The sequence below is a fragment of the Aulonocara stuartgranti genome, assembly GCF_965226115.1.
Source record: "Aulonocara stuartgranti genome assembly, chromosome: 19".
Classification (NCBI taxonomy): Eukaryota; Metazoa; Chordata; class Actinopteri; order Cichliformes; family Cichlidae; genus Aulonocara; species Aulonocara stuartgranti.
The window spans coordinates 31,599,213-31,626,553 of NC_138955.1; the positions used below are offsets into that span (position 1 = coordinate 31,599,213).

The window sequence follows — 27,341 nt, forward strand, 5'->3', positions numbered from 1 at the left end:
CAGGCAGACAGAGGAGAACTGAAGTTCGACCAGGTACCAAAGCAAATCATTCGTACTGTACAAATAATGTAAATATGACGGTGAATCATGAAAGATATCAAAGTGATCACTTGACCCATGTTACGTTACTTGCTCTTCAAGTGAATCAACAAATGAAAAGCCGAACAACAACAATGCTGTTTCTTTAGAGAGTCTTAGCTTACACGTGTGTTTATTTCATATTTTCAGTTGTTTCCCTCCACGGCTAAATAAATCGGTTTCAGTAATGCACTGATATACAAGAATGGACATAAGGAGCTTCTTTCAAAGAAAAAACTCTGGTAGATGTTATTTTATATATTATGCTTTGTATGTTGTTCAGTATATTTCTAAGCAAAACAAGAGGAACTTCAATACACAGCAGTATATTCACAGCTGAAACCAGATATTTACACTTTATGGAAAACACAAGAACATTTTTTTACTGCACAACATCAATTTAGAGTAAACTTGTTTTGTTTTGGATAAATAAATATTGAAATATCTTTTGAATTAGTTAAATGTCAGAATACAGAGAGACAGTGTATATGTGCTCCTAAATTTGATGAAAGTGATAAAAATAGAAGCTCTAAGTTTATTGTTAATTAATAAGAAACTGCAGACGATTCCATTCTGAGCTGAAGAAGCTTCTGATAGGTTAGTAGAGTCCATGTGAGTAAACTGGTGGCACAGCTGTGGATGCATATAAGGCAAAACACAGAGGCTGTTTCTTTGACATGGGAACATCAAGAGATGTCAACCAAAACACCAGGAAAAGAACTGTGGAGCTCCATAAGTGTGGCTCAAGTTTGAATACAATTTGGTGCCATTTGCAATTAAGAAATACAGACAGTTTATCTCTTTACTCTTAAAGTTAACAAATATGTTTTTTATATTTATCTAAAAAATAAACATTTAGTCTGATTTGATGTTACAATTAAAAAAGTGTTTTTATCTGAAGAGTTTGTAAATATCTGTATATTTGATGATTGTCAGCACAAAGAGGGAGAGAGAGATGAACAAGAGCAGGTGAGACACACATGTTAGTCAAATGGTTGTTTACCAAAAGTATCAGCGTATCACAGGTCCTCATGTATCTCGTACCTAGTGTTTCTTTTTAGGTTTGTTAGTTTTCAACTTCTACATTTATTAAGTTCTGCAGCTTGTTTGCACAACAAGGCTAAATAATTATATAAACCTTTCTCAATCTAAATAGTGGACTTTGGTAGAATTAAAAAAATAAGTGTAGTGCAGGTCTATGATGATTTTTAGTGCTGCTATCATCTAGTTCTGATTCTGGTTCTGTCTTGGTTAAGTCCTCAGTAGTCCTGATTTTGAACTGTTGTAGTCCTGTTTTAATTCCGGATCAGTTCTGGGTCTGGTTGAACTGGGGTTTAGTCCTCGTGTCTTGATGCAGCCCCGACTTTGTTCTGCCTCGCTGCTTAATAAAATAACTAGTTTAAGGTGTCCTGCAGATGTGATATATATTTTTCCCTATATGAAGTCATTCTTTTTTGAACAAAACTCAAAACAGAGCCAATTAATCTTCAGTCATTTCTACCCTAACCCCCCAAACATGATCCAATTATATTTTAAATATTTGTTCAATTCTCTTCCAAACCCAAGCAGCTGTCTATTGTAAGCTTTCAGTGTCTACTAAAATAAAAATAAAAGCATTCTAACATCTCACTTGTTTGTTATTATTCAGGCATACATATGTACATGTTTTCATACATGTAGTGATTGTGTTTAACTGTATGAAGCTTATTAGACGTGGAACAGATCATACATAAAAGAGAATTTTGCCAGAGTGTTTAAGATACTTTTTTAAATTATCTTTTTTTCTTTTTAAAGGAAACAAAAGAAAATCTACAACATGATGTGTAATTTCTATTGTAAATATTAATCACAGTTAAATTAAGAGGGGATAGCAGTAAAAACTCCGGATTGGTGATGTCATCAAGTGCGCTGCTGTTCCAATTGTAGAACGAAGTCCGGCCTCACATGTGTGCTTAAGAAGTCCGGACTCGCGTACTTGAGAATTGAGAAACAGCTTCTGTTTTTGTGTTGTATCCCATATTGCAATACATTGGACGTGGTTCTACCTACTGTGGAGGTCATGTGTTCCCTTTTAATGTGGCGCTCCACAGTGGCTGCAGCCAGACCCTTCTCCTGTAGACTATCGTCTGTCGACGGAAGTTGCATCACCAAAACAACAACACTTTTTATTCTATTAACAATTTAACAATACAATCAAGAATAATATAACACAATACAATACAATACAAAGTAACTCTCGCAGAAGCTAAAAAATACAACAAAAATAACAGCAAGGATATAAGGGGGTGCTAGAGTACTAAAGGAACAGAATAACAAAGGTTGACACACAATGGAGGTAATAATCAAAACAGTAGCAGACGGGAAATGTCATCATAGATCTTAACAAATCTGCTGGACTTCAGTTTTTTAAGTGACATGCATGAAGTAGTGTTTAAAATCACTGATGAACTATGGAAAGGATGGTTTACTATTACTCCATTTACAACAATGATTATGGTGTTTCCCTAACAGGATGATAATGTTAATCACAGTAGAGACAGGTAGATGTAGTTCAGCTATATAGAAAATAATATCAGAAATATTAAACTGTGGGATATCGTTGATCTTGAGGGATAACCAGCTGTGTAGTTCTAACCAAAAAGCATCTGATGCAGGACATGAGAAAAACAAATGGTGTAATGTTTCACAGTCTGAATCACAGGAAGAACACAGGTTAACCTCAAACTTAAACCTCCTCTTTAGAAATTCAGACACAGGGTATATATTATTAATTAAATTAAATAAGTTTCTTTAACTTTAGGGAAAACAGGCCACTTAATAAATTCAGAAAACACTTTTTCCATGAGTGACTGATCCCTGTGAAAAGCTTGCAGATGTCTACCCGAGTCAAACCCATGGAAAATAATTGATTTGAAGTTCATACTGATAAATGTGTTATTACATTTACTATCATTTAGATGGCAGTTTCCAATTTTTAAGCTTGGCAGCGTTGGATTGACGTCAGAATATAACATTGTGTTGCGTATTAGTTGCCTTAGAGCCAATGGGATAACACGACAAACCTTTCTGTATTCTTTTATTGGACGATCTGGGTTGTGTATCTTGGAGAAAGATACATAATCCAATAAAGCACCACTCGAATCAGCAGGTCAGTTACAAACAAGATACCACTCTCAAACCAGTTCCTGATAAACAATGACTTTTTGTTTGGTCCATAGGGTCGACATATGTAGGAGCCATAATTGAATGTATTGAATTCTGATGATCACTGGGTTTTTATTTGTTTGGTTGTTATGGGAGTCACGTGGGTGCTAGCGGTGACATAAATGGGCGTTGTCAGTCTGTCATTTACTGGTTTTGATTTTGACAGAGAGGAGGGCTGGGTAGCCGTAGTTTTTGTTGACCGCTGCACTACATGTTTGCTTCGTTATATTAGAGCCTGTGATGTTGTAAGAGTTTGAATCAGGAGCCGATGATACTACTCTGTAAAAATCGCAAAGCACTTTAATAAACAAGCAAACAATTCCACCTCTCGCATTATTGCGTAAAGTTGACAGCGCGTCAGGCAAATAGGCAGGCTTCATCCCCGGCCTCTAGCGACTGTGGAAGTCGCTACAACATAGGTTCCATAGGTGTGAGGAGAGAAGTTGTGTGTAAACATCATTTTCCAAAAAGAAAGTATCTGTTTGTGAAAACTAGATATTTTACTAATCTCAAAGTCACATCTTAATAAAAAAATAAATTCCTTCTAATTCCTTAAATAAGGATCTGGGTATATGAAACCACATGGAATCAGACTGAGATAGACAAGCTCTGAGCCAGTTAATCTTAAAAGTTCCCACCATTGACTCGAAGTCTAAGGCTCTAACACCACCCTTCTCATAACCTTTAACCAGAAATATGACAGAGAATGACATGGGTAAATTAATTTAGAAAGACCTTCAGCCAAATATAGTGATATCCCTGGTCAACCAACGACTAACGGATTTCTTCATGTCGACGATACGACTGCAGATGTTGGTGTCTTCTCTTCTGGTCATATTTTTAAAAATCACTATACCTAAATATTTAATTTCTGATTCTGCCCTTATAGAAGCTATATTAGAATCAGAACACGTGTGACTAGGTAATAATTCAAATTTGTTAATATTCAGACAGTCCTGAAGCCTGAGAGAGTAATGAGATAGTGTTGTGAGCTTTAGCTATCATGGACTTATCTCTTAAAAACATCTGCAAACTGGCTTATTTTGAATCCTTTGTCAAAAATGTTTACACCATGTAAATCGGGGTTCTTTTGGATGATGAATGCCAGCAACTGAGTGGTTAGTATGAACAATTTGGGGGAAATAGAGGATCCCTGATGGATACCTCGTTGCATTTCAAACCTAGGCGTCATTCCAGGGTTTAGTGAAACAGAGCTACAGATGTTACTGTAAAACATTTTGATTACTGTTATAGCAGACGCCCTGGACCACTATCTCTGAAACGTGATTTGGTACTGTTCCCTGGTAATAACGTCCGGTCAGAGACGGGGAATGATGTCAGAGTGGAAGAACTTTATTTACCACGAGCCCACATCTAACACACGCTCTCGTAAGGATGTGGTTCTGTAATTAATACAAATAAGAAATAACATAATACTTCATTATTACAGAGAACACCATACCAGATTATAAATGGACAGATCCAGATACCAGAAAAAGAGCTTAGAGTAATAACAAACACAGAATCATAATGAATTTAGGCCAATTCCCTCATTTGTGAGTCAACACCACCCTCTAGTGGACACAATTGCTCACTCAAAAGCCGCAATGCAGGCTTTATAGACAAGAACAGATTTGTATGCTAGCTTAGTAACTCCATCAGGTAAAATCTTTGTGACCATTAACTCTCCACAATAACTGAAACAACTTAGAAATGAGGAATATCCTGTGGAGCCAGGCTACTACTTACTTTATTCCTACAGCATAGCTGCTAACACACAAGGCAATAGCAACAGATGTCTACATTGGTACATTAACAGCAACAGAAATAAAATACGTTCCCAATGTGACTTACTGGGTCTACGAACGCACACTTGCCCGCCTTAGTCCGATTCAATCCAAGTCTATAACTTGCCTGCAGCAGCGTTACTCTCCAACTTCACTGTTAATTGCCACAGCAATGAGAGGACGGCACTCTGAGTGGCTATTGGCCCCTGGGGGAATCATGCTCTGCCCTGGCAGGAGGACTTTTTAACAGCTGCCCCCAGATTTCCTGTGGAAATCTGTTGAGCTCCGGTGGCCATCAGGCAGTAATCATCCATTAGTCTGGTAACGCTCTCGAATTGCCACTTCTGTCTGGTCTGCAGGCTTGGAAGATAATATTTAATGAAATGCTTCCAGAAGTGATCGGCTAAGACCTGGCTGTGGCACCATCTCCATTTATTCAATATCTACGATTCAGGGTAGACAACCTGGTGGAGAGATGCAACTGGCCGCCCCATCAACAGGGTATTTGGAGTAACAGGATCTACATCAGCCTCATCTGAGGAAACATAGCCCAGGGGCTTTGAATTCAGAATACCCTCAACTTCTGCAGGGAGGGTCTGCAGAACCTCCTCAGTTACAGTCTGTGCCCCTGAAGTTGTCTGTAGAGCCTGCTTCAAGGAGCGAATCTCTCTCTCCCAGCAACCATCAAAGTGGGGGGAATTTGGTGGGTTGAAGTAGAATCTCACCTGCTGAGCAGCTAGGTTTGTCTGCAGTTCAGGCTGTAGAGCATCAAAACCCTGCTTCAGCTCTCTCTCCCCACCTCTAAAGTTCGTTCCTTGGTCAGAAAGCAGTTCAAACGGCTTACCCTTGCGTGCTACGAATCGCCGGAATGCCATTAGGAATGAATCTGTGCCAGTGGTGGGCAGGAGGTCAAGGTGGACAGCTCTAGTGGTGAAGCATTTAAAGGTGGTGCCCCATTGTTTCTCATGTCTTCAGCCCACTTGAATAGAATATGGGCCAAAACAGTCCACACCTGTTGAATAGAAGGGGGGCTGATGAAGCTAAAGCCTTGAAGGGGGCAAGTCCGCCATCTTAGGTGCCTCTGGCTTGCCTCTCCATTTCCTGCAATCAAGACAGCCTTGCTGGTGCCGCTTTACTGCTTCTGTCCCTCGTAGTGTCCAGTAGCGCCTCCTAGTTTCCGCAAAAACTCTCTCTGCTCCAGGATGGCATAAGGCTTCATTCGTATCTTCGATAATTAACTGGGTGATCCTATGTTTAGGCACGATAGGGTGGGTGATGAATTGGTCCTGGTAGGGACTGTGGCGAAGACGTCCCCCTATGCAAATGAGTCCTTTATTTGTATCCAACTCGGGAGCCAGAGCGACGGCTGGATCTTGGGAGTTGCTTGCCCTCTTGTAAGTGGACCGACTCAGAGAGGAAACACTCTTGCTGCACTTGTTGCAGCAGCTTGGTTTCTGCTCTTTGGTAGTCCTACGCTGTCAGAGGGGCATCTGCTGGCTCACGCAAAACTTGTGCTGTAGCCTTAAGGAGGTCCTTGAATGTCTGAAATTGATCGGCTTCGGGTAAAGGTGGGCTGCATGGCGTGATGACGTGTAGACAGGTGAATGGCTTCCGTGGTTCCTCATCATTCAGGGGTAGGAGGTGTGGTGTCTCGGTCCACTGATCTGGAGGCTCATGGGGGAATGGAGGACCTCGGCACCAGTGGCTCCACTCGCCGAAGTGAGAAAGATGCCTTCCCCGTGTAATGTCATCTGCCAGGTTGTTGGCTGAGTCAACATATCTCCAGGCTGCCCAGTCTGTCAGCTCCTGTATCTCCGCCACCCGAGTCCTGACGAAGACTTTAAATCGACGGGTGTCTGACTGTAGCCAGGTTAGTACCGTGGTAGAGTCGGTCCATAAAGCGACATAGCGAAGCGAGGCTGTTAGTTCAGTAGTAAGCACTTGTGCCATCTGTTAATGCTGCACTTAATTCCAAGCGGGGTATGGTCTGTTGCTTCCGGGGTGCTACTCTGGAACGTGCTGTCCGGAAGGCAACTTCCACGGTGCCACTTGCATCCTCACTCCTCAGGTAAGCCACTGATCCATAGGCCCGTTCAGAGGCATCGCAGAATATGTGGATGTCACATTGGCAGGTGCTTGAATCAATGCTGGAGCTGGTGTAGCAATGAGCTAATGAAATGGTTTGCAGCTGGGACAGTTCCTGCTCCCATTCATTCCAGGCCTGGAGAAGGTCATGAGGAAGGTTGGTATCATCTCAGTCAGTCCGTGAAGCCCACATCTGCTGAACAATGATCTTAGCTCTTGTGGTGTATGGCACAATGTAGCCAAGTGGGTCGTACTGACTCGCTAAAACCTTGTAGACTGTGCGCAGGGTCACTTGAGTATGATCAACAGGGCGGAGCTAGTAGTACAGCCTGTCTAAAGAGCAGTGCCAATGGAGTCCCAGTACAGCTTCTTTCTGATCAGGTTTGCCATGTGTGATCCAGAGCTCAGCGCTGTCTGATTGAAGCTCTGGGGGGAGCTGGCTGATGATTGAGGGCTGGTTACTGGCCCATTGTCTTAACTCAAAACCTCCCTCATCCAGAAGCTTCTGCAGTTTGTCCACAAGTACTTTAGCTTCGACCACTGTCGCCGAGGTCCGGAGGCAGTTGTCGACATAGAATGACTGCATCACAGTCTCACAGACGTCCTCCCCTGGGTTGCTGTGATCTAGCACATGTTTTTGTAGGGCAAAGATAGCACAGCATGGGCTACATGTGGTGCCGAAAGGGAGTACTCTCCACTCGTAGACAGAAGGGGGGTTGTCATGTTTACAGGCTCGCCAGAGGAATCGGAGGAGTGGCTGGTCTTCTTTTAGTAGTCTGACCTGATGGAACATGGAACTGGAATGAGCAATTGAACACAACTCGATTCTTGCCGTTATGCTGCACCATGTGGTGTGGGATATACAAGCTAGCAGGAGTGTTGTCAGCTCCAGGCTCAAGCTTGACAACAAAACCTTCCTGTTGTAGTCTCTGAATCTCAGTTGTGTAGGAAACGACCTTCTCTGGTGACTTCAACAACCTCCGCTCTGTACTGTAGAGCAGAGGGAGCACCTCCTCCTTAGGCGCAGACAGGGTAGGCATGTTAGGAACTCATAGGAGTGGTGTTGCATGCCGTTGAACTCCCCTGATCTCTACTCTCTCCCTTTTAGTCTCAAGAAGCTTAATAGCTTCTTGGTCTTTTCGTGACCTGGTGCCGACTTTGGTACTGCGCCAGGGTAGCACATCCATTTGCCAAAGTCTTACAACATCTCGCAGCAGGTCTACACCTGGGGACTGACAGGTGGTGAAGTAGCACTGTTGCTCTCTCAACTGCTTCATTACATCTTGAGTCGGCCCTTGTAGGGTCCAGCCAAGGCGTGTCTTGACAGCTGCAGTCCCACCTGGGTGGGAGGCCGAGTCGGATTGGCTCCACTGGGGTGACCAAATGCGGGTGGTCTGATCCTATTAGCAACACTGGTTTAGCGTTGTCAATTTCTTGAAGCACCAGACCCCTGAGATGATGATATTTCTACTTAACGGCATTCACTGGGTGAGTGTGCTCTGCTAGCCCAAGCGTCTCGGCTGTGAAAACTTGGTTGATTTTGAAAATCTGTCTCGGCTGGGAAGTAGGAGAAATGCTGAAGGAGACAGCCTCCCCTTGGAGAACATGGAGGTCTTGTCTCACGGTTCTCAGTGGTAATTCTTTGGGTTGCCCCTTTAACCCTAACTGCTGCGCAGCGGTGCTAAGAAGTCTGAATTTCTACGAACATTATTGCTAAGGATTGTCTTATTGCATTGGAGTCACACTGGGTTAAATATGTACACTTGGGTTTTAAGGGGTATTTATTATTTTCTTCTTTTTTTGGGGTTGTATGGAAGCCCCAAACGCAATTTCATTGTTCTTGACAATGACAATAAATAAATAAATACTAATACTAAAATACTAAAGAAGGATGGTCTGCTCAGACCCATCATCCAAGACAGCGTAAGACTCTAGGACTAGATCGCCATTCCTCAGTAAAACTTTGCTGATTTTCAATAGGACTTTACATCCTCCTAGTGGTGTGTCAATGTACAACACTTTCTCGCCCACTCGCGCAGTACCTGAGTCTGTTGTTGCAGAAGAGGCCTCGGAGGCTTGCACATTTTTAGCGGACCTGTCAGTGAGTTTGTGGAGGACAAGGAGATGTCGTTGGTTGCATGTCTTACAGCGCATCTTTAGACCGCATTCTGCAGCCTGGTGGGGCCTCCCACAGCACCAGCACCGGTTGTTACTCTTGATCCAGTGCTGTCTTTGTGCTTTGTGTAGCTGTCTGAAATTTGAGCAGCTGTTTAAAGAGTGGTCAACGCTGTTGCAATTAGGACAATACTTCTTCCCATTGTGTTTGGCTGCTGCCACTGTTGGAGGGGCACCAGATTCTTGGGACTCAGTGTTCAACAGTATTGTGGTTGTCTTACCAGTGAACTTCCTCTTCTCCTCTCGGAAATACTGCTTTCTTTGAGCTGGACCGTGCCGTGTCGACTTGCACCTGCAGCTTATTATATATAAGCCGGTGTGAGAAGTCAGTCAGTGTAGGAATTAGAGATGGCACGATACCACTTTTTTATGTCCGATACCGATACCGATATCATAAATTTGGATATCTGCCGATACCGATATGAATCCGATATAGTGTTTTTTAATCAACAAAACTGTTTTTTAAATATCTTGCTGCATTTTGTATAAGTTCATACTCAAGTTTAAAACAACAACTACACTAAAGCTATTCTGTTATACCTGTATGCAAAAAAAAATATTTCATAGTTCAGCAATACTGATCAATCTAATAAACTTAAACCTACACCATCCTCCCTATTCTGGTATTTTAAAGAGTACTTAGCATAAATATTAAGCAACCTAACTAATAGGGTTCCAACTCCCAGCAACAACAAAAATAAATAAATAAAAAATAGGGAACCACCCCTCACACTCCACCTCATGATGCTTAATCGACGTAATCAACCTTAATTTGATGCAGTGTGAAAAAAAAATGCACAGAAATCAATTATTTTTCAAGAAATATTAAATAGATTCAACATCTTTCTTCAACAAAATTGCAGACTGCACAGATGGTACCTTCCCAAAGGGAAAAAGTACTATAGCTTACTAGGGTATATATATTAGACTTAATAGTTACTATATACAGTAATGGACTTCTATTCATTTTGCATCAAATTAAAACTTTGGGTGTCAGATAATTATTTATTAAAAGCTAGACATTTTAAATGAGAATAAGAAAGAAAAGTATGTCTTTGTGCCCCCTTTTCCCTGTTAATGCCCTATCGGCCCCCCTGGCTAAACTTTGCTAGATCCGCCCCTGCACAGTTACCAGCGTCAGCTACGTAGAAAAAGATCCTGGAGTAGAAAGTAATAATAAATAAATTCTAACAACAGCTGATCAAGCTTAAACGTGCTGCTGTTGTTCAGCCGCTGGTTTCCTCTTTCTGGTGCAAAGTGGGCCAAAAACAAACTAGAGACACGGACTCGCGACAGAAAAGCCGATCAGCTGATCGTTAAGCAGTTTCATGATTGAAGTAGCAGCAGGAGAGGCAGTCGCTCGTTAAGCTTAACGCAGGAATGCTTTACATTCAGAGATGGACTTACACACTTGCTTTACTTCTCTCGGGATAACTTTGTCGGAGATGAAATGCTGGGTTGCTAGCGAAGCTCCACATGCTATCCAGACCACCGACAGGTCCCCATGCCACAGCCGCTCTATCACGTGATGCATACTGCTCCGACGTGCTAACGTTCTGAGGTGAGTTAAGGCGTGTTGCAAGTTTTGTGAGGTGCTTTCGTGATATTTAATGGATCGGATTACATTTTTTATTTTTCTCCGATATCCGATCCAGTAATTTAGGTCAGTATCGGACCGATACCGATACGTAATATCGGATCGGTCCATCTCTAGTAGGAATGGGAATGGTTTGAGGATGAATATATCGACGGAAGCTGGACCTCAAATCATCATCATAGCGCAAACATTCTGAAGGTCTTGGTATCTCCTGACATAACAGGTAGCGCTTGAGTGCCAGTTGATGCGGCTGTCCATACTGGTGGTTGAGGGCATGCCAGCGTGTTGCTGTATGTTCTAAAGGGTGCACCTTAGTCCGATTCAATCCAAGTCCATAACTTGCCTGCAGCAGCGTTACTCTCCGACTACACTGTTAATTGCCACAGCAATGAGAGGACGGGTGCGCACTCTGAGTGGCTATTGATTCCCCCAGGGAACCTGCATCGCCCCGTGCGCAGGGAACCTGCATCCTCCCATGCAGGTAGCGCATGGGAGGACTTTTTAACAGTCACATTAAATGGCAATGGATTGGTTCTTATATAGCGCTTTTCTACTCTTCTGAGCGCTCAAAGCGCTTTACACAACTTGTACATTCACCCATTCAGACCAACATTTTCTTAGTACACACACATTCATACTCCGATGGATGCATCGGAGAGCAATTTGGGGTTAGTATCTTGCCCAAGGATGTATGCAGACTAGGGGAAGCCAGGAATCGAACCACCAATGTTCCGATCATTAGATGACCTGCTCTACTGCCTGAGCTACAGCCTGCCCTAAAATAGAAAAAGGTCTTCAGACACTACAGTGCAGCTCCATGTTATAAAAGCAGTATTAAATGTTACCGAGCTGGTCGATCAGGCCAGCTTTATAAAATAGACGTTTTTGCCCATACTGACGTCCAAACCTGGGGGTGCTCTGGTCACACCCAGTCTTTGGGGTTTCATAATGCGTCCAGCATCTCAACCTTCCGGGTGCCTTTGGCAGGCTCGTGCATGTACTCCCACTTTGCAGGGAGTGGGAGGTACATGAGGATGCTCTCAATTCTTGAGCCGGACGTGGCCAGGCCAAACTTCACTCCCCTGTCGTACACCAGGTTAAACTCCACATACCGGCCTTGTCGAACCTGCTGCCAGTCCCTCTCCTCATCAGTAAAAGAGTCATTGAGATGTTTGTACACAAAGGGCAGATAGCAGGGCACCACAGTGAGGGTGCAGCGCTTGACGAAGCTGAACACCTCCTCCTGATTTGGGGAGTCCAGGTCGTCAGAGAAGATTCCTCCTATACCACGGCTCTCTCCTCTGTGGCGGATGTAGAAGTACCTATCAAACCATTTATTAAAGTCGGGCTAGTACTGTGGGTGGTGCTTGTCACAGGCCTTCAGGGTTTTGTGGAATTGAAAGACATTACAAAAGTTTACCCCCAAACCCAGGTGACATAAGGCTTTAAGCAAAAAAAGGATGTTTAACCATGTCAGACGCCTTTAAAAAGTCCAAAAACAACACTAAGCTTTCTGTCTTTATTAGTTGATGATAATCAAGCATATCAAGGTTGTGTACATTTCTTCCTTTTATAAAAGCCGACTGACAATCGTCCACTGAAAAGCATTTATTCATCTCATACGTTAATCAATGTGACAGTTTACACAGTTTTGCTTCCTCTATGATGCTAACTTGTTTACTCTTTCATAAAGAGTCAAAAGGGGAATGTCTTCAATTTAGACTTTTGAATGCAGGGCTTTTTTTTTTTAGCAATTTTGCAAGGGTAAGGCAACGCTTTATCAAATGGTAATAATCAGTTATGAATTTCATCCTAATCTAACTAACCTATTCTAAACTAGAGCTGATTTCTGATAACAATCTTGAGCTGAATGAGAGAAAAGAGAACAGATACACCCAGGACACAGATGCACTGATTTCCATCCCATGCCTGATAAAGTCCAAAAGGGGAAGCACTGTCTCGGTACAAAGTCCTCCAACTTCTTTGATCCTATAATCTAACACAGCAAAAATGAGCAAAGAAATAGCCAAAAATTATCATTCCAATTTGTACGTCCACAAAAATTGGGCAGTGGTTAATCCTCTGGTGCTTTTCACTGAAATTTCTACCTGTGAACTCCAAAGTGATGATGCTGCTCTTTAGTCATTTGTGTGAAACTAGAGAAAGAACCCCAAATCTTCTTAACAGCTGCTGTTATACTCATTTATGTTCGATGAGAATTATACACGATTAACTATTTACAGATATACACATAAAGAAATACTCTGATATAGCACTCTGTATTACTTTCACCATATAAACTCTTTATGTTAAGTCCTTTATTCTCCTCTTGGATGGAGATAAGCCAGTGGATTTTAATCTTCTTGGCAATGGTAATACATGTGTGTGAAACATTGCATATGTTTATTAAAAGGCCACCATCAAAGTTAAAGGTGGTTCAACGAAATTTTAGAATGTGTGTGGGTTTATTAGGAAAGAATAATGCATATTCACAGTGATAGAAGCCAGTTTCATATGGGAGCATGTTCATTTACATATTGAAATATCATATTTGTCAATTGCTGAAAGCAAATTGATTCCAATTTCTTTTCCAAGTTAATTTAGTGTGTATACAATACGCTGGTATATCCTGGTAGCAAGTGCCAGAACCTCAGAATTTGGGTGTTTTTTTAGACCGTCATGTTGTTTTTACTGATGAAAATCAGAAGAACCCTCGGATTAGTAGGTCCCTGCTAAAAACAAAGACAAATCACCGAATTTTGTCATTACAAAGTGCCAGTTTCAACAAAGTGTTGTGGGTGCTCTAGTTCTTTACAGCAACAGTATGAATGTACGCCTGTGATGTTTTCCATCAGGCAATGTTACTGTCCAGCCACTCCTTGATCTCATTTTCATTCCTCCTAATCCATTCGATATTGTTCCTCACTGTCTCAAGTGCCTGCTTCCTGGGCATCTCACCAGCACCAGCATTTGGAGTTAGGTTGAAGAAATGCTCCATCTAGAAAACCATAAAAAGGCATAAAAATGTACAATAACTCTAAACACAAGGTGTCAACCTGAAATTGTCAGTAAATAAAATCTATTAGCTACAATTAAAAAATCACAGCCTTGTTTGTATAAGGGCAAAGAGAAAGTTACATAAAAGCTCAGGCTAACCTTCCATAACTGGAGCTCTGTGTTGAATCTGGTGGTAATTCTATTGAGTAGGCGACCAAGGTTCCTGTCATCGATGGTGTACCTGGTAAAACAGTGTAATATATAATTTCCAGGAGTGAGTTTAAAGAAATTCTCTTGTCTTTCCAGTTGTGCCTGTGTGACTGGTGCTTTCATTTTTGGGAAGTGGACAAGTCCTGATAAAATGAATTAAGTCTGCATTAGATGACCTGCTAGAACACAACAAAATTCAGATTATTTCTACCAAGCATTCTCCCTCAGATACCTTAGGACTTTACAGAGGAACTCTGCACTGACAGTTTAAACCTTTGGGATGAATCCCTGTGATTAAAAAGAAAGACATGCAGTTTCCCTCATCTGGTGGAACATATACTCAAAGTGGTGACATGGTGGTGTAGTGATTAACACTGTTGCTTCACAGCAAGAAGGTTCCTGTTTTAACCCCTACTAATTAGTATTTAATTCAAAACACACTTAACTCTCTTAATGTTATAACAGAACAATAGAACTAGACCAGTCTGACCATTTACCAGCCCTACTGTTTCAACGTGGTCAAACATAAATAAACAAATGAATCTACCATCCAAAGTTATGATCATGGTATGCGTGCCTACTTTGTGTGCTGGCTTATTGTACTGACCTGTTTACCAGATAGTCCCAGTTGAGTGTACTCCACTCCCAGGCCATGCTTTGGCCAAGTGGGTTATAGGATACGTATTGGACCAAAGTAAACAAATCCTGACTCCTCACTACGCTCTCATCTTTTGTAGCCTCCAGGAGCCTGTTAGACAAGAAAATGTATTCTTCCTCAAAAAGGGGAACGTTTATCTTAGTTGCTTAAGCCTAAGTTTAAAGGCAAAAAAGCCTGTGCCAAAACCAGAAAATTACTTGCACTGTTATTAATTCTTATAGTTCACTTAGGACAGCAGTCTACAGAAACATATTTTCAGTGAGTCTGAATTACAGGCACAGACCTAATGAAATATGGGTTAGCTAAATATCACGTAATGAAACTGTAGAAGACATGATAAGTGAACCGGTCAAAATAAATTAGACAGTGTTATTACCTATAAAGAAGCTCCACATTTTCCACAGATGCCAGTCCATACAGCAGCTTGTCCTTCTCTTGGGCCAAAGACGTCTCTTTATACCTCTGGAACATTATGTTCCACTTTTCTTCACTGCCTGAATTCTTCATACCGTATTGATATACCAGCAATCTCAGGTTGACTGCTACGCTGCTGTAGATCAAAAGATAATTACATGGTGCAGTGAAATAAGTTAAATTATTGTTGTTTGGGTTTCTTTTTCAATTTAACCTTTATTTATACAAGTAGTCGCATTGAGAGCCAAGAGAGACCTGTTCCAGACAAACATATTAAAATTACAACAATAAAAAAAAAAAAATAGCTACAGTTGTCTTATGTACACAGTCATATTAAAAACAAGAACAAGTTCCCAGAGATGATTTCACAAAAACATTTGTACGTCTTTTGAGGTCTGCAAGTGAAATCAAGTGAGAGAGCTTCAAATTTTTCTGCAATGTATTGCATGAAGACGGGGCAGAAAAGCAGAGTGCCTTCTTCCCACGCTCTCTACAAACTGATGGAACGGTGAATGTCCTGAGACTGCAGTCTGTAACTAAACTGTTTGCATAAACAGTAAACCAGAAATAGAATTGAAGTTAAATTGACACCAACCATCCTGTTCATTGGTGTCAACCAATAATTGCTGTGTTAAAATAATAATGAGAATAGAAAATATATAACTTTTGAATAATATATTTTCTGTCTGTTAGTTAGAACACTGGAGAACTTGCCTAAGACTTCCACTGATCCACTGGTCAAAAATCCGAGAAGCTTCGTTCAGAGCATCCTGATCTCCCATCTGACAAGCGATGCCAAGCACTGTCTCCCTTAGTAACCTGCAAAATATAACATCATTGAATAGCCTCAGAACCCTGACCCTGTTCCAACATGAGATAAGACTCATCTGTGCCTGAACACTTCTGTAAATGTCTGAACACAACTCGCCAAGGACTTAGTTACTTATTTGCACTGTCAAAACCAATACAGCACCACTTGTGCAATACCTCACTTTTCATTACTTTTATGGACAGCATTATGCATATGTTATTAGCATAGGTGGGAAGTAACAAAGTAACAATACTTTGTTACTGTACTTAAGTAGAATTTTCAGATATCTGTACTTGAGTATTTCTTTTTCTGACACGTTTTTACTTTTTACTCCTAATATTTTCAAAACAGACTCTTTAGGGTCAACCGTATCGTTTATAGGGTTTATACTCAAGGCTTAAAGAGGGCGTGTCCGTAAGTTGTGTTCGCAGTACTTCAGAATCTATCTACCACTACAGAAGAGGAGTGAGCATGAAGGGAGTTATGTTTTTTAAGTGGCAGGTAATTTCAATATCGATGTCTTTTTGACTGTCAGAGAAGTGTTTATGTTGAGGTTTTTAAAGCAGTTATGACGCTAAACACTGGAGCTGATGAAGTCACATTAGAGATTTTTAATTTTCCACAAAATACATGTTCTAGGTCCAGCCAAGGCCCCTCTAATAAGCTTGGTTTAATTCATTCTGAAACATATAGCAACCTATTGGAGAAGAAGCAGTGATAGAAACCTGGCAGTTCTTAGACCACCATTGTGTTTTGATTTTTACAGTGTCATGGTCCTGGGCCGGGTTGGCCCAGTATTCTTAGTTCTCTTGTATTTTTGTATTCAGTTCCCTGTTTAGGTTCTGTTTCCGGAGTTGCCCTGTTATGTTGTTCCCTGTGTGCTTTCCCTTTGTGACTCTCACCCCCTGTGTGCCCCTCTATGTATTCATGAGCCCTTGTCCCCTTTCGTGTTTTATTCCATGTTTTCCCCAGCCTGTTATGTCTGTGTTCTCCCCGTGCTCTCTCCTCCTGTCTGAACCTCTGTGTACTTCCTGTTTGACTCTGCCCGTCTCCCGTCAGTGTTATGTTCACCCCGCCCTGTCTCGTTATGGTTATCTGTGTCAGCTGTGTTCCCCGTGTGTTCCCACTTTCCTCGTTAACCCTCTGTGTATTTCTGTCTGCGTCTCCCTCTGTTCGGCGTCGCGTTCTCCCTCATGTTGTGTGTTATTCTCCCCGTGGTTCCTGGTACATCTCATGTTTAGTTTTTCCAGTTTAGTTCAGTACTGTTTTGTGTTTCACCTTTAAGCCAGCATGAAAACTGTGATCTTTAAGTTTATCCCCGTGTCTGTGAGTCTGCATCTTGGGTCCTTCTCCTGCCTGCCACACAACGAATCATGACAGAAGAACGCGACCCCGAACTGGACCCAGCAGCTCACAACCCCTCCGCGGACCTCCAGGAAGACTTGGTCTACACGGTGGAATACCACTGTGAGGAATGGGCGACGCTGCCTAGAGGCGAATACCGGGAGACCGTAGCCGTCCGTCTTCAGCGGATGGTGTCCGGGCTCCCGTGGCTATTCGGCGCGCTGCGCCCCCACATCCGGGCCTTTCTTGTGTCTGCCGGGGGCATCCGCCCGGGGCAGCTGTCCCAGAAAGAACCGGAAACGGTCAGGATCGGGACCATGGGGCTCACAACCGCAGACCTCGTGTAACCACACCAGCCCAGGACCTCCACATCCAGCAGGTTCACCTCCAAGATCGTCTGAGACCAGCCACCCAGACAGCTGCTGGAACAATTGGTTTGCACAACCAAACAATTTCTGCACAAACTGTCAGAAACAGTCTCAGGGACACTCAACTGCATGCCCGTCGTCCTCATCGGGGTCTTGACCTGACTCCAGCTCGTCGCCGTAACAGACTTGTGTGGGCAAATGCTCACATTCGATGGCGTCTGGCACGTTGGAGAGGTGTGCGCTTCACGGATGAATCATGGTTCACATTGTTCAGGGCAGATGGCAGCTGAGAACGTCCCAGTTCTTGCATGGCCAGCATACTCACCGGACATGTCACCCATTGAGCATGTTCAGGATGTGCTTGACCGGCGTATACGACAGCGTGTACCAGTTCCCACGAATATCCAACAACCTCGCACAGCCATTGAAGTGGAGTGGACCAACATTCCACAGGCCACAATTGACAATCTGATAGACTCCATGCGACGATGTGTTGCACTGCATGAGGTAAATGGTGGTCACACCAGATACTGACCGGTTCTGGGTCCCCAGACCCCCAATAGTGCAAAAAACTGCACATTCCAGGGTGGCCTTTTGTTGTGGGCAGTCTGAGGTACACCTGTGCACTACTCATGATGTCAGATCAGCATCCTGATGTGGCACACCTGTGAGGTGGGATGGATTATCTCAATATAGCAGATGTGCCCACTACCACACATTTGGACTGATTTGTGACCACTGTTTGGGAGGGATGGTTATATTGTGTATCTGGAATGAATTTTCGGTCTCTACGTCCATCCCATGGGGAATGGGAGCAGTAACAAAGGTGTTGTGTTTATATTTTTGTTCAGTGTAATTTGGTGATAGAGCAATAATCTATTAGTTTACATTTATTATTTGCTGAGTGTCTACCCTTGATTAAACCTGTCTGGTCAGAATTAATTATGAATGAGTGATTTTTTTCTAATCTTCTGGCAAGGACATTGCAAAGTATTTTAAGGTCTACATTTATAGTAATAAATCACACAGCAATAGTTACGTTACAAAATACATTTTGGGGCATTTACTCTGTAATCTGTAGTGGAATACATTTTAAAAGTAACCTTCCCAAAACTGTGCAAGACACAGGTGACCTGCATTAGCTGACGATCCTCCCATGCCAGTCAAACAGCAGACCGTGAGTGTGGGAGGGTCGTAACACTGGTTATTAGGTTTTGGGGGCTTACTTTTTCACACAGGGCCTGGTGGGTTTGTATAGCCTTTTCACATTCATCATGTTGTATTTACCTGGTATTCAGTGCATATTTACCTACATTGTTAAACATTAAAGTTTAATTAACGATCTAAAATATTTAAGTGTAAGAAAAATGCAAAAAAAGAAAAAGATTGAGGAAGGGGCTAATACTGTTTGACAGAACTATTAATGTTGTACCTCTCTGTCTGTGTTCCTTCATCCTCCCATCCAAGCTGTGTCGCGATTGCTTTAACATGGTCACGAAACAGTTGCTGGAGAAAAGAACCAAACATTTTTGTTACTGTCACAGGAAAACCATATGTGTGTAGCAGTGCAGAAATGTCACATTGCAATATAGAAATGTAGTTTCTTCTGAATCAGTGATTACTGAATTTTTACATATTTGGACTCTAGTCTAGAGCCACCCCTCATTTCTTCATATTTTGCTGAGAAAACTGGAACATTTTAAACATGAATGAAAATACAGTATTTAAGACAAGAACAGAGTTTCTGCATTTGTTACAGACATGAAAGTCAATAATTCTTGTACACATCAACAACTCGTTTAGACAAGACTTGTTATGGGGGATTGGCTTGTATATTATGTATTGTCAATGCTTTCAGCTTCAGGTACATGAGCTAGTGCAGTGGTTCCCAAACTTTTTTTGCTAGGCCCCCTTTGTTTTACAACAAAAATGTTCGACAGAATGGCAGATAGACAAAATACTGTTAATCTGACTATCTGCAAGTTTTACACGCTTACATACACACAGGCAGTTACTGTCCCTCCATTTACAAAGGCAGAGGCGTCACGGTGCGATTATTTTACGTGTAGTTGTTTTTTCCTGTGTAATAATATTCAACATTGCTGTCAATACATTTTTCAAAAAATGCCTCTCTGTACAAAATGGGTTCAAAAACATAAACAGCTGTGGGATCCTGTTTTTCTGTGATTTAGACAGGGGGAACAAATCGTGGCAGGATCAGCCTGATGTTGTTTGTATCCCGCTGTAACTTTACTGTATAAAGAGCAAACATCTCCAAAATGTCAGGAGTAGTTAGTCATTACAACAAGTGTTTGTGAACTAAAAATCAAGAATGTGGGATCCTGTTTGTCCGTGATTTGAACAGCCCAGCGCTGCTCCCGACGCAGGGAAAAGCAATTCTGCAGGGAGACCTTCCTCAGCACTAGCTGGACTGGCCATCGGGCATTTGCTCGGTGGGCTGATGGTGATTTTCCGTTTTTATGGGCCGATGATTTTTTTTTTTTGTAACAGCATGAACAATGAAAGGTGGTGGATTGGCCAGATGCTGGCTGGTGTGTAAAATAACTCAATTGTTTGGTGGTGGCTATGGCTGAGCTTCCACAGATTCAGTAACATTAGCAAGTGGTGGAGGCCAGCAGGTGGATGAGGGAAAGGGGAGGCAGGAAGAGGAGAGACCCGAGGCAGCTGCAGGTCCGAGTGTGAACTGAACTTCAGGTAAGAAGTTATGACCTGCAGTCTCTCTGGGTCAGATATAAACCAACTTTAGGTGGAGTTTATTTTCGTTGGGCTGACTTTTTACCGTCAGTTACAATAACTCGTACTGCTACTAGCTAGCATGACGGAGTTTCTATACAGCTGGGTGGTGCTATGATGTTACTGATAGTGAACTTTATTTTATTCATAAGGTTAGTTAGTAGACTTGCCAACCGTCCTTAAAAAGACGGAATGGTCCCTCATTCAGAGAAAATATTACGCGTTTCGTGTTGAGCTGAGAAGGGACGCAGTTTGTCCAGGATGGAAAAAGACACAAAGCTGGAGTTATTCTGTCGTTACGCTGCACAGCTGCCTCTTCTTCTCTCATTCTCTCCCCCTCCCTCTCCTGTTGCTACTTCAATCATGAAACTGATCAATGATCAGCTGATCGGCTTTTCTCTCTTGTTTATTTATCGCCCACTTTGCGCCAGAAAGAGGAAACCAGCGGATGTCGCGCTAAACAACAGCAGCATGTTTAAGCTTGATCAGCTGTTGTTAGAATTGATTTAATATTAATTTCTAGTATCAGCTGATGTTTGCTGGAGCCACAGCTGTAAAGCTGCTGGTCATGATATCGGTTTGGATATGTGGTGAGAGGGAAACATGAAACCAGGAGATGTCCTTACTGAACCATCAGAGCTGAACAGGTGATGGAGAAACAGGTTTACCTTTTAGGTGACATGAATGAGTTGAAGGGCAGTTATAAGGGAAGGAAGAAATACACGGATACACCCATAGACTCGAGACAGAATTCACAATGCATTTTTGGGACTTTCAGGTGTTTGGACCAATGTTTTATTTTCTGATCAAACCAGAAAGCTTTAATGAGCAGCTAGACTTCTCTTGCATTAACTGGCTGAGTTAATGCAAGGCGAACTCCCAACTCTTGAGCCACGATCGCCCCACGAAAGTAACTTAACTAGTATTATAACAAATGTCTTTCTTCTGGGTGCCATTAAGTAACGTACTGCATTACTTTTAAGAAAAGTGTTCCATGTGATATGTGTAAGAACTTTTTTACTTTACTTTCAATTGAGTAATGACCCAAACACTGATCACATCATCTGACATTTACAAACATTTGAGCACTCAGCATGCAATGTCTTTGATATGCTACTTAGAGATGGTGCTGACAAACCCAATTAGAATTGATAAGGGAATCAACAGGGAACCCAATCGATAAGTGTCATTTCTAATGGAATCGGAATCACTAAATTCTTATCAATTCCTAACCTTAGTGATATGTCCCTGTAAAAGAGAAAATACAGTGTAATCAGATATTAGGGTTGCTATCCACTTTTATCATATCGATTCTCTAGAAAACGAAACGAAATACAAGTCATAATCACACAATCAAACGAATACATTTCTGTTTAACTTAAGTAGTGTGTTGATAAATGCAACATGAAAAGCTTAAAAAAGAGAGACATTTCTTCATGACCTCATACCACTGAGCCATACAGCAATACTGGTAAGATGACTTGATCTGAACAACTATAACTGGGTTCCACAGTTCATACCGTCTGATTTGTTGGTATAAACCTTTTCATCACTACCAAGTTAAATAATTTGGTAACCAATGAAATCAGCTCTGCAGGACTTGCACTCATATTATACTATTTATTTATGAGTGACTTATGTATGTATGTATATATATGTATATATTGTACTATTCTTAGTTAGCGTATTGTCTGTCTTGTCTTAATGTTGGTTTAAAATGGAGCACTGTAACAAAAAATAATTTCCCCCAGGGATCAATAAAGTATTCTGATTCTGATTCTGATTATTATTCTTCAGATACTTGATCTGGGTTTTAACCTCTTCCTCAGAAAAAGTCTTGAAATTAAATATTTAAGTAAATTTGTATTAAAATTAGAGATGGACCGATCCGATATTACGTATCGGTATCGGTCCGATACTGACCTAAATTACTGGATCGGATATCGGAGAAAAATAAAAAATGTAATCCGATCCATTAAATATCACGAAAGCACCTCACAAAACTTGCAACACGCCGTAACTCGCCTCAGAACGTCGGAGCAGTATGCATCACGTGATAGAGCAGCTGTGGCATGCGGGACCTGTCGGTGGTCTGGATAGCATGTGGAGCTTCGCTAGCAACCTGGCATTTCATCTCCGACAAAGTTATCCCCGAGAGAAGTAAAGCAAGTGTGTAAGTCCATCTCTGAATGTTTGTAAAGCATTCCCACGTTAAGCTTAACAAGCGACTGCCTCTCGCTCTCCGGCTGCTACTTCAATCGTGAAACTGCTAATGATCAGCTGATCGGCTTTTCTGTCATGAGTCTCTCTTGTTTGTTTTTGGTCCACTTTGCGCCAGAAAGAGGAAACCAGCGGCTGAACAACAGCAGCACGTTTAAGCTTGATCAGCTGTTGTTAGAATGTATTTAATATTACTTTCTACACCAGGATCTTTTTCTACGTAGCTGACGCTGGTAACTGTGCAGGGGCGGATCTAGCAAAGTTTAGCCAGGGGGGCCGATAGGGCATTAACTGGGAAAAGGGGGCACAAAGACATACTTTTCTTTCTTATTCTCATTTAAAATGTCTAGCTTTTAATAAATAATTATCTGACACCCAAAGTTTTAATTTGATGTAAAATGAATAGAAGTCAATTACTGTATATAGTGACTATTAAGTCTAATATATATACCCTAGTAAGCTATAGTACATTTTCCTTTGGGAAGGTACCATCTGTGCAGTCTGCAATTTTGTTGAAGAAAGATGTTGAATCTATTTAATATTTCTTGAAAAATAATTGATTTCTGTGCATTTTTTTTCACACTGCATCAAATTAAGGTTGATTACGTTGATTAAGCATCATGAGGTGGAGTGTGAGGGGTGGTTCCCTATTTTTTATTTATTTATTTTTGTTGTTGCTGGGAGTTGGAACCCTATTAGTTAGGTTGCTTAATATTTGCTAAGTACTCTTTAAAATACCAGAATAGGGAGGATGGTGTAGGTCTAAGTTTATTAGATTGATCAGTATTGCTGAACTATGAAATATTTTTTTTGTATACAGGTATAACAGAATAGCTTTAGTGTAGTTGTTGTTTTAAACTTGAGTATGAACTTGCAGACTTGCAAAATGCAGCAAGATATTTTAAAAAACAGTTTTGTTGATTAAAAAACACTATATCGGATTCATATCGGTATCGGCAGATATCCAAATTTATGATATCGGTATCGGTATCGGACATAAAAAAGTGGTATCGTGCCATCTCTAATTAAAATCAAACAAATCTGTACCATACGGCTTTAGATGTTTATAACCATGAAACTCCTCTACCGTTATTCCATCACAGGCAATCAGTTGTGAAGATGTTCCTATTCATTATCATCCAACACCCTTTAGCATCCTTACTTTTATAGTTAAGCGCATATTAGTTTCTTTTCTATACTTGAGTTTAAACTTAAGTAAACTTTTACCCTGATGGGGGTAAGGCACAGGATATCCTGCCTTAATCTTTTCTTCTTACACTCATGATACTATTAACATTAACAGTTTTCACCATACCATTTATCACCTTAGACACATGTAACCCACTAAATACATACCTAATTGGATGATCTACATTATTAACAAAACCTTTTCCTTCCTTCCAACTTCTTGTTATTCCTTCCAAGCCCAGTGAGAAGCTCGTCAGAGCTTGTTAACTAAATTCTTCTCCCACCTCCACCTTTTCAATGCAAAACAAATTTTCCTGCCCAAATTAGGAGGTATCTGCTTTAGGCCGTGACAGATGTGGCAATCCCAGCTAACACCAGTATCAGAAAGAAGCATTTGAACACTGACAAATGCCAAGAGCTTCCAAGTGCTGTAGCAACCACTGGAGAAGATGTGGAAGGTAAAGTCCAACACAGAACACCCAAGGAGACACACACTTTGTATATATGGCATATATAAGTTAATAAGTATTTCTACCTATCTCACTGTTATGAGCATTATTTCCTGGGGACATTTTTCTAAATGCTACAGGTTGATATTATAATGTAGAAGAGAGATTAAAACTATCTCACCTGGTGTATATAATGGTAATAATATCAACGAAGCATGTGAAACTTGCACATTTCATTGCAGATGGAAACTCAATGTCTTACCCAAAGCACAAGAATATCATCTAAATTGCAGCTATAAAAACTATGCAGATAGTGGGATTAAAAGTTGGAAATGAGTTGAGACGTATTAATATTATTTATTAATAACAGCAATAATAAACTGACAGGTTTATATACTGTGGCCTTGTTTTGTTTGTGATTTGTGTTTCTGCTTACAATGATTATTTGCTTTTAAATAACTGAGCGCTTAAATGTGAATCATACATAGAAAGACAGAAGCGTTAACATTGTGATTACCTGAAACTTTGGATAGAGTAGAGCATTGCTAGACAACATGTTCCGGACATAGGCAATGGAGGCATCCACACGGTCCCAGACTATATACTCCATCTCACTTGTCAGGTACTTAGTGAGGTTGAAGGCGTGACCGTAATCTATAATGTCCGCTCTAAACAGTTAAAAGAAAAAAGATTAGTATTCTGTATTTCCAATTAGACATCAATGATTTGTTTATGCAGATTTCTTTGAGTGTTTTGATGATATCCAACCTTGCAAGAGCAAAAACATCATCAATATAGCTTGTGCGATCAGCTGCATCAAACTCCTGGGGGACAAGAGATTCAGAAAGAGTAACAGTGAGGCCTATGAATGCTGTGGTATGGTTTGGCTCTGCCTCTTCATTTTCTAACTCCTCCATAATAAGAGTTTAGCAACCCAGATAAAATCTACAATATGATTGGTTGAGTGTAGAATAGATATTATTATGTTCAAGTGGGGTCTGAAAGGTATACCAAATGGTTGGTTTGAAGCTGTTGACTAATAGCAGTCCACATGCGGTCATCATGGTTGACTCTGTAGAATCCAATATGATCATCGTTAACCTTTAGCAGCCCATCCGCTAATGGTGAGTAACCGGTGATGGTTTGCTCTGAAAGTAGTCATTATAAGAACAGTGAAGGAAATATTATGAGCAGTACTGTTTGAAAGTTTGATGTTTAAAGTTAATTGTTACTTGTCACTTCTCTGGTGGGGATAAATCCCCTGGTTGAGCGATACTAACTAGATATATTTGGGCTCGCCTCAAAGCACAGCTCAAGCTCTGGAACCTCAGTGGGAGGTGGCAGACTGGGATGAATTTACTTGTATCCTCTTGGTTCAATAACTGCATGTTCAGTGTTTTACCCAGTGGATAAAAGGGTTGCCTCCCTGTGCCATCAGATCAGGGAATGGGTCCCTACTGTCGTAACTGTGCACCAAATAACAGTTCAGAGTACTCAGCATTATTGGAATCACTGGGTAGAATGGTGAACAGTGTTCCACCTGTGGACTCCACTGTTGTGCTGGGCACTTCAACACTCACCTGGAGGCTTGTGACCGGGAGGAATGGCCTGCCTGATTTTTCAGTACTGATCCTGGATTGCCCAATTAATTCTCTTAATGCATGAGTCATGAACTCTGGGTATATATACTGAGCTCTCCATTAGGAATATAATGAGCAGCTCAGCTATTTAAGAGGGGTTGGGAGTACAGTTTCTTCTTCTCCATATTAAAAGGCGCCAGTTGAGGTTGTTCGGGTATCTGACAAGGATGCCTCGTAGACAGGTGGAGGCATCCTTGTAGGACAAGCCCAAAATACCTCATCTTGGAGGTCCAAGATGAGGTATTTTGGGCTTGTTCTACTGGCAGGAGGCCCCAGGGCAGACGCAGGACTCGTTGGAGAGATTATTTGTTGGCAAGCTTGGTAATGACTCGTGTCCTCTTGGATGAACTAGAGGAGGTGGTTTCCCTGCTTTGACTGCTCTCCCTACAACCCAACAACCCAAACCTGGATAAGTGGTAGAGGATGGATGGATGGATGGACAGTTATTACCATCCAACTGGTTGCACTTAACATAGATGTTTCTCTATGTAAGAAGATACCAGATAAAAACTAAACTATGTACTATCAATTGCAGCATCTCAACTTTGCTTTTAGTGCAAAACATTTATATCACTGTCCTGCCTGCTGGTTGTGGATTTGCTTTTCATTATAATAAATGTTTTGTAGATGACCACAAAAAATTTAAGCTGAAATACCTGCTGTGTTTTTGTTAAACATAAGCGACATGTTTTTGTCACTTTGAAGAGAATGCCATTGGACTGGAATTGTCCACTTGTACCTGGAACAAAAACACATTTATAGTGATCAATTCACATACATTTTTTTTACTTTTTACCTATTCTGTGACTTAACTAACATGTCCTTATTTAGTCTTTTTCATCAAGAACAACAAATACTCTCCTTTACTGCTAAATGCTCCAATAAGTCACAAGAAAGTCTCTAATTTTGTCTCTCCAAGATCTCCAAGCTTCCTTTTATCTCAAACATTCTTGAAGCAGTTGTAAAACAATAAACAGATCGTCTGCAGCAGAATGGTTGATCTTAAAAGTTTCAGAGCTCATCACAGCACAGAAACAGCTTCAGTGAAGGTTACAAATGATCTTCTTATGGCCTCTGACAGTGGACTCATCTCTGTGCTTGTCCTGCTAGACCTCAGTGCAGCGTTCGATACTGTCGACCATAATATCCTATTAGAGCGATTATGCTGTAGCATGCGGTCATTAATGTCGACAAATCAAAAGGGGTTTTCTTGAATTGTACAGGTCAACGGGTCTTTCACTTTTCACCCAGGTATAAACCACATCAACTCATTTCTTCAATATTTGGTAAAACTTTGGGGGGGGGGGAACTTGTAAAAGATGTCAGGGAATATTTGTCCACCTGTCAAGTTTGTGCCCAAAA

At 41.3% G+C, this 27,341-nt stretch overlaps 1 protein-coding gene across 1 annotated transcript in view; it reads right to left on the reverse strand.

Moving 5' to 3' along the window:
• Window positions 1-12,431: 12,431 nt before the first annotated feature.
• enpep (glutamyl aminopeptidase) overlaps window positions 12,432-27,341 on the reverse strand; it is a 45,521-nt gene continuing 30,611 nt past the window's right edge. Inside the window, exons 11-20 of the mRNA XM_082515729.1 lie at window positions 26,636-26,718; window positions 25,351-25,487; window positions 25,108-25,163; window positions 24,857-25,007; window positions 19,161-19,234; window positions 15,920-16,024; window positions 15,168-15,341; window positions 14,741-14,881; window positions 14,083-14,164; window positions 12,432-13,924 (exon numbers count right to left, since the gene is read on the reverse strand). Of these exons, the coding sequence (XP_082371855.1) occupies window positions 13,778-13,924; window positions 14,083-14,164; window positions 14,741-14,881; window positions 15,168-15,341; window positions 15,920-16,024; window positions 19,161-19,234; window positions 24,857-25,007; window positions 25,108-25,163; window positions 25,351-25,487; window positions 26,636-26,718 (1,150 nt within the window). The 3' untranslated portion in view covers window positions 12,432-13,777. The remainder of the gene's footprint in view (window positions 13,925-14,082; window positions 14,165-14,740; window positions 14,882-15,167; window positions 15,342-15,919; window positions 16,025-19,160; window positions 19,235-24,856; window positions 25,008-25,107; window positions 25,164-25,350; window positions 25,488-26,635; window positions 26,719-27,341) is intronic.